Source organism: Cariama cristata, unplaced genomic scaffold (assembly GCF_000690535.1).
Source record: "Cariama cristata isolate BGI_N322 unplaced genomic scaffold, ASM69053v1 scaffold35778, whole genome shotgun sequence".
NCBI classification, from domain to species: Eukaryota; Metazoa; Chordata; class Aves; order Cariamiformes; family Cariamidae; genus Cariama; species Cariama cristata.
Genome location: NW_009630051.1, coordinates 3115 through 10380, shown reverse-complemented (window position 1 = coordinate 10380; position 7266 = coordinate 3115). Strand labels below are relative to the sequence as shown.

The following is a 7266-nucleotide window of genomic DNA, read 5'->3' as shown; positions in this document are numbered from 1 at the left end:
CTTCTCTGTTGCTTCTTGTTTAGCAAATAGTTAACTGCGATTAAAAGCAAACATTTATGATCCAGAACGTGAGGTCTGCATGGGCAGCGTGCTGAGAAGAAGGGCCTTTCTTAGTGCTTAGTTAATTTTGAGGCTCCTGTTGCCCCTGGCTTTTAGGACTTTTCCTACCCTGACGATGCAGAGGAAATTAACGTGGCACATCTGTGTGGCCGTTGATCCAAGTTAAATGGGGCCACGGGGCTGCATTTCTGTACAGACAGACAGAGGGTGTGATACAGTGCTTGTGCTGCTTCATCCTGCTCTGCTGGCAGCAGTGAATTCCCCTTGGAGCCTGCCAGTGCAGAACGAAAGCACCCAGCTTCGTTTTGACTCGGCAGCAGAGTGTTTTGGCTTGCAGGGCAGTGGTTCTTTTTGACTCGGAACCAGGAACCCAGCAGCTCAATTTGTCATGGTGTTGCAGCACAATAAATAAGCGGGAGGAGCTGTCCGCTGCTGAGGATCTGGGGCAGAGAGAGCAGAGTTCCTCCTGGGTAAACTGGGAGATTGCTAGATCTGTTCTACCCAAGATGTTGAAATAGTGTCAGGCAGTAAGAAAAGGGGGTTTTCATGGTGTGAACTCCGGCTGTTCCTGCTTCCCAGGGTGACCGTGAACCCAAGATCCTGTCCGGGGCAAGGATCCAAACCTCTTTTCTTCTCCGCAGAGCACCTTGAGTGATGCCCAAGAAGTTCCAAGGTGAAAATACCAAGTCGGCTGCTGCCCGCGCAAGGAAAGCTGAGGCAAAGGCAGCAGCCGATGCCAAACGTCAGCAGGAGCTGGAAGATGCCTACTGGAAGGATGAAGACAAACACGTGATGAGGAAGGAACAAAGGAAGGTGAATGGCTAGTCAGGTAGAAGGGTATCTTCTAGCTGGTCCTCTGCTAAGCCCGTGAGATCCAGGCTTTCTTAGAAAGGGCTGCTTCTCCTCCTTTGTCCCCCAGCTGTAGCTGTGCCTCCACACCTTGTCCTGCGCTTAGTTTTGGGCACGAGAGCTGGAACTAGTGGCTTCTCTGGGAGCTAAAAGAAGCTGAGTGTGGGAGTAAGTGTCAGCTTTGATGTGTAATTCAGAAATGCGGTGGATCTTAGAGCTGACTTCCTGAGGGAGGCAGTAAAAGCTTTATTGTTGGAATCATTTAAAATTGAATTAAGTAAAAGGTCAGGAACTCTGCTGCAGGGCTTGATTTTTGACCAAGCAGTTCTTTAGCTTTTTTTTCCTTAATTTTTCCTTGATATTTTTTTTTTGTAGAAGGAAAAATAAATCGGCAGTGTTAAGGGTTACAAAGTGGGGGTTTTTTTCCTCCCTAAGTCGGTGTTCCACACATCAGGACATGTCTGTCTCTCCAAAGATCTCTCTCTGGTGTGCTCTTACCAACTTCCTCCTCCCTGGGGGCACATTTGCCTCAGTGTTCAATAAACAGAGCACTTCAGTGCTCGTTTCTGGGTTATTTGGTTTCTGACATTGTCCTGCATCAGCATTAGACAAATCTACCTTCTGGTTTTGTGGATTTTTCTAGAAACAATTGTTGGTGATAACTTAGCTGCCTCTTCTCAAATGATTTCTTTACCCTCATCCTAACCAGACAGGGCTTCTGTTGATGACATAAATGGGATTTATGGGGTTACTGGGTTTGTGCTGCTCCGTGAATTCGGTGCTTACTGAACTTTGTGTGTCGGTACTCGAGCACACTGGCCGGGCAGGCAGGAAGCCAGCGCGTCCCCGTGACCTTGATAGCTGCGTGCTGTGCACATCTGCGTGAGTTCACCCCTGATACGTGTCTTGACATTTTGGAATTTGGAGTCCTGTGTGCTGTTCCCCAACGAAATCCTGTAAAGCTGCCTAATTACTTCCTGGAACAAGGACTTGTTATTGCTCTACTTAAGACTTGGCCAGCAGTGACCTATTTGACTGGGCCTCCAAAACAGCCTCCCGCAGGCAAGGGGCATGGGAGTCTGGAGAGAGGAGCCGAGGCATGAGCTGAAATTGCTAACTGGCAAACCGGGGTCCATCCCAGAGCCTCAGACTGGGTTTTAAAGAAATCAGTCAGATGGTTTCCGCTCGGCATCTCAGCCATCCCCTCTCCCTGTGTCAGCATCGCCGTAGTCTCTAGGTCATCTTGACACTGCATTTTAATGCGTTTGCCTTCCCACAACCCCCCCTGGGGACATGCAGCTTGCAGCAGCAAAAGTCTCTGCTTGGATGGGGAGCTCCGAGCCTGACTGTACCTGCGCAGGGGCTCTTCCTGCTGTGCGAGCCTCACACAGGCGCTGCCACAGCCTAAGCAAAGGCTGGGGCTTTGTGTAGGTGAGTAAATAGCCAACAGACAGGAATGAGTGGGTTGCTGGGGGAAAATAAATCAGTGAAACCTTCCTCAGCTGCTTCTCCAGTGTTATTGGGCTGGAATATCCCGACGGAGAACAGAAGAAGCTGCTTGTGCCCCATCGCATCCCGGCAGGGAAGGGCTGTGTGACTCAGATTGTAAATGACTTTCCATCCTCACCATAGAGAGGACAGAAACCAAACCCTTCACAGGAGTCAAACTTCCCCAGAGAAGTAGCTGTTTTGTGGGTGGTGCTGGCATGGAAATAGCGCTGCTGGCCGCAGCCATATGCCGCAGGAGGGACTCGTGTTGCTCTCGGCTACAGCGCTCAGAGGAGGGGATGGCGGTGCGTGTAGGAGGATGCTCTCAGCACCTCGCACTCAGCGCTGAGCAGCTCTTCCAGCTCTTCCCCAGCTCTCCGGGCGATGGCAGTAACATGTTAACGGCGTCGCAACGCACCCGTGCAGCACCTCTGAATTCCTGCACTGCCAGCGGGCAGGAGTGGCTGAAAGCCTTTGGGATGCGCTGAGACCAAACTCTGAGCACCCCTTTAATCCCTTTCCCCCCTGCAGATGACCACCGGAGCCTCAGTGAAATAAATGAGTGTGCGGAGCTCTGTTTCTGTTCCGGGGTTTGGTGGCTCTGCCTGGCAATCTGGTGGTCTCGCTGATGGGGCAACGATGCACGTCAGCATTAATACTTGGGTGGAGGGAAGCTTAATGTTCAAAATGCAGTGCCTGCTGTTGTGAGATTCAGTGTCAGCAGACGACTGTCCTGTTGTTTGCTTTTGCTGCGTTTTGGGGTTTCTTTAAATGCCGCCACCCCCTGCTCTGAGAGCAACCATCGGAGCTGATCTCTGCTAACAGAGGATGACACTCGTTTGGTGGCTCTGTGATGCGTAAAGGAACATCTGAGCTAATATCACCAGCCTGCAATGTGTGTATTCCTCCTCTGGCACTTCAGCACAAGTCACAGCTTGTTACCTTCCCTGGAGAGCTCTGGCTGGAAAGCACAAAATCTACATCCTTCTTGCTGGAAGACTCAGGGTTTTACCTAGGTAACTGCTTTTCTTTTAACATTCAGGTGTTTTCATCCTTTCTGTCCCTTCCCACTCTTCCTATGCAAAGTTGGACTGCAGCTCAAAGCACGACACAGCCTGATCGCAGTGTGGTTTTCTCTGTGCCATCAGCTAAAGTGTGTCTGGTGGTGGAAGAGCCTCAGATGTGTGCGTGTCCTGGGTGAAGCTGCGGGCGGGCTTGGAAGGGTGACAAACCATTAAATCTGCTGGCGCATTACAGGAAGAAAGGACTGGTGGGGTGTCTGTCAAGGGCAGAGGTCTCACAGCTGGAGTCAGACCTTCTTCTCTCTGGCAACCCTGGATTTAGCCACTCTGTGCCCTGAGGGTACGCACAGGAAGATCTCCCTGGCTGGGATTGCTGCTGGAGCCCAGGTGTCCGCTGGAAGGATGTGACCACATTCCCAGTCTCCTTCCCAAACTCCCGCTGGCGCTGTCTGGCTGAGGGGGGAGAAGCCCTTCTCCCTGTTCAGGCTGTGTTTTGCCTGGGCTCTGTTTGCTGAGTGCCTGTATGCCAGGAAAGCAATTCCTCCCTGTCCAGCAGTGGCTCAAAACCCCTTGGCACCTTTCTCTCTGCCTGGCGTGTCGTGGCATTGGCAGCACCGTCCCGTGGAGGTCTCTCCTGCAGCTTTGCTCGGTGTCGTCAGCGAGAAGGGCGAAGGGAGAGCGTGCGGGTGATGTGGGAGCAAGGAGACTTTTTTGTACTTGTGTGTGCAGGGTCTGGGGAAAGATTCAAGTTAAATTGCAGGGTGAGTCTTGTGCTAGAAGAGCGCAGATAGAGCACGAGGGAGCAGTGACTCTTGGTGCGAGTTTTATGCCTTTCTCATTCCCGTTGGTCACAGCGTGTGGGCTGGCAGGCTCGTACCGACAGGTCCCTGCTGCAGTGGTATCGCAGACAGGCGAGTGGTGACTTTCTCTCCCCCCCCTCCTCTGATTCAGTGCAGAGTTACTCAGCTGTGAGCACCAGCTTTTATTCAGATAAGATGCGAGACAGGTCAAATGACTGTTCTTCCCTCTTTGGAGGGCGTCTGCGTGGTACCAGGTACACAGTTCTGAAATCTGATGGCTTGAGTGAGCAATGCAGGGGACAGAGATGTAGCGGAGAGACACTTGATGACACCAGGCTGGGGTTCAGACCCCAGAACCAACTTCCTCAGGCTCCAGTATCCTTTGGATGCTTGCTTTGACTGCCTGTGGGCGATGGAAGGGGTGTGCTTGATCCTGTCTCGAAGCTCTAGTGTACCTCAGAGAGCCTGGTGAGCACTTAGACATGTTATGCCCCACTCGCTTTCCGACTGCCTTATTTTTTTGCATTGCTTTGCTCTTGTGCTGTGCAGGAAGCAGCAGGCTCTCCAGCCTTCCTCGGGGCCTCATGCCAAGAGGTTGATTGGGAGCGCTGCAGCTTCAATTGACCGCTTGCACTCAAAGCCACGTGCGTGGGACCTTGTTCTCCTTCTGTCGAGCAGGTGGGAAGCTGTTCTGAAAGTTAATGAATTGTTCCTTGCTCAGGCAGCTCTCTGCAAGGCTGGAAACTCACGTTTTAACACACAAATCCTTGGGAACAGAAGTGTCCAGCTAAAGGAATCTCTCCCCCTGCTCCTCCCAGTGCCCTGCAGAGTGCAGCAATGTTGAGGGAGAAAATTACTCTTTTCCTTTCCAGTTTTCCAATAGCTTAGTGGTACATTTTACTTAGACAAATCCAAGCCTCTCTTTCATCAGGACATTTAAGGTGATTCATAAAGGATTAGTTTGGTTTGGCCCAATCTGAGAAAAGTCTTCGAAAATGACAGCTTCAGGCTCCTTGGGCTTCAGGATCGGCGTGCAGGCAGCTCAGAGCACCGTGGAAGGTGCAGAGCAGACCTGGACGTGACGGGCCACTGGGGAAACCCGAGCGTGTAGATTTTGCAGGTCTTGTGACAAATTGGTGATGGTGCCAGCTTATTTACTTTCCACAAATAGAAACTCAATTGTAAATGCCCGAGAGCAGGGAGCAGCTTACCCCAGCAGCTGGGGGAAAAGGAGTAACTGGAGGTGCTCTGCAGCACACGGTGCGGGAGGAAGGCTCTGCACCCTGCTTGCGTCTCCGTTTGCCCTTTGTTAAGTGGATGTGTCCTCTTTGGAGGGTTTTGTTTGAAAGGAGCTATCAGCAGCAGGGCATTATCCTTGAATTTCTGCTATGTCAGATGTGTCGTCGTCCCAGCTGGGCTGCGTGATGTGAGACAGGCTGCTGAGCTAGCTGCCTTGTAGGACAGTTCCCTTTCTGTAATAAGCAAGGGTAAAAGATAATCTTCTCTAACTATAAATAACATTTCTGTTCTGAAATGTTTTGCTCCCTTCCCTTAGGTCATTAGTACTTGTGTATCCACTCCTTATCTGTCCCCTGAATTATTCAAGCCACAACCACGCCTGCAGCCTTGCTGAGGTGCTCGCCGCGCCAGCACCTTCTCTGGGTTACCTTGTCCAGTCACCCCTGAGCTTGAGAGCTGGGACGAGCAGACTGGGGACAGTTTCCTTGCACTGGCCCGTGTTCTGGGCACGATACCAGTATCCTGAATACGCAGTGCTGCTTCTCTTGCGTGTGCTTTACCTCTAATTAAATGGCTTACTCTCTCTGACTGCTGGACCTTCAGTGATTTCTGTGGCCCTCCTGTTTTGGCACGTTAATCTCTCCAGTTTTGGGGTTTCTCCTGCATTCTTCCTTAAAACTGCCTGATGCTGGTGGTCGAGCTGGAGATCCCACCTGGAGCTGGAGCTGTCCTGTGCTGTGCTGAGTGTGGGTGGGCAAAGCCCCTGCAGCTGCTCTTGCTCAGGTATATCCCCACGAATAAATTTTTAGCAGGGTAAGACAGTCTTACCCCTTCTCTTGTGACACCCTTCCCGTTCTAGGAGTGGCCAAAATCCCTCCTAATCTGGGAGACCGGGTACATTTGTTTACTCAGCCTTTACTAGAAGAGGGAGAGGCCTGACAGGAAAGCAGTGGGCAGGGAAAGCCGGTGTCTTAAATAAGCAAGTTTGCACTTTGAAATCCTGCACGGTCCAGTTGCCGGGGCATTGTGTCTCAAGGCACTGGCACTAAGCACTTAATGACCAAGAATTTGAAGACTGCCAGTTGTAATAAAGGCTTCGTCCCTCTAATGGCTTTTTTCCCATCCTTGGCCCCAGCTGCTCGGAGTGGAGCTAGGCGAGGCTTCCCTTCCCTTCCCAACCGGGCTGAAAGGCCTGGTCCTTGCTGCACTTGATGGAAGCAGCAGCAGCCCGAGGGTGTGTTTTGATTCAGCATTTGTGGGCTTTGATTCTGTGTTTTGATGAGCTTTTCTTTAAACTCTTGAGCCATGGAGCGACTTAACGTGGGGCTTTTTTTTGTTTAATAGAGTCTCAAAGCCCAGCCTTGCTTATTGTCTCCGAAGTCGCCCTACCCCAAGCACGTAATTCTGCTCCCACTCCTTAAACACTGAGGAAGCCAGCAGGTTGTGTTACTGCTGGGGTGGTTTCGCTGCGCAGCTGCCTTTGAGGAAACCCGTTCCGCTAATGCTCGATCAGTTCGTTGTCATCCCTGTGAATAATGGATGAGAGCCATAATTAAGTGTCCGTGTAACTAACCTAAATACGAAATGCATTGCAGCATGTGACGCTGCCCCAGACAGAGATGTTTACTACTTGTTTCTTTTTGCCAGACCTTACAGGCTTTGGGAGAGGAGGAAAAAACTCAAAGCCAAAGTGCTAGAAAGCTCCTAAGGGCCTGTTGCGTTGTCTTGTCACCTTCTTCCCTGGAGGGCAAAGTGCTGTTACACTTTTGCTGCGCTTTAAAATTACCGCAAGAGCTGCATTCCGTGTT

At 51.2% G+C, this 7266-nt stretch overlaps 1 protein-coding gene across 1 annotated transcript in view; it reads left to right on the top strand.

The window, feature by feature from the left end:
• The first annotated feature begins 700 nt into the window (after positions 1-700).
• The window catches only part of CCDC124 (coiled-coil domain containing 124), an 8332-nt gene continuing 1766 nt past the window's right edge, over positions 701-7266 (top strand). Inside the window, exon 1 of the mRNA XM_009705385.1 lies at positions 701-873. Coding sequence (XP_009703687.1) covers positions 715-873 — 159 coding nt within the window. The 5' untranslated portion in view covers positions 701-714. The remainder of the gene's footprint in view (positions 874-7266) is intronic.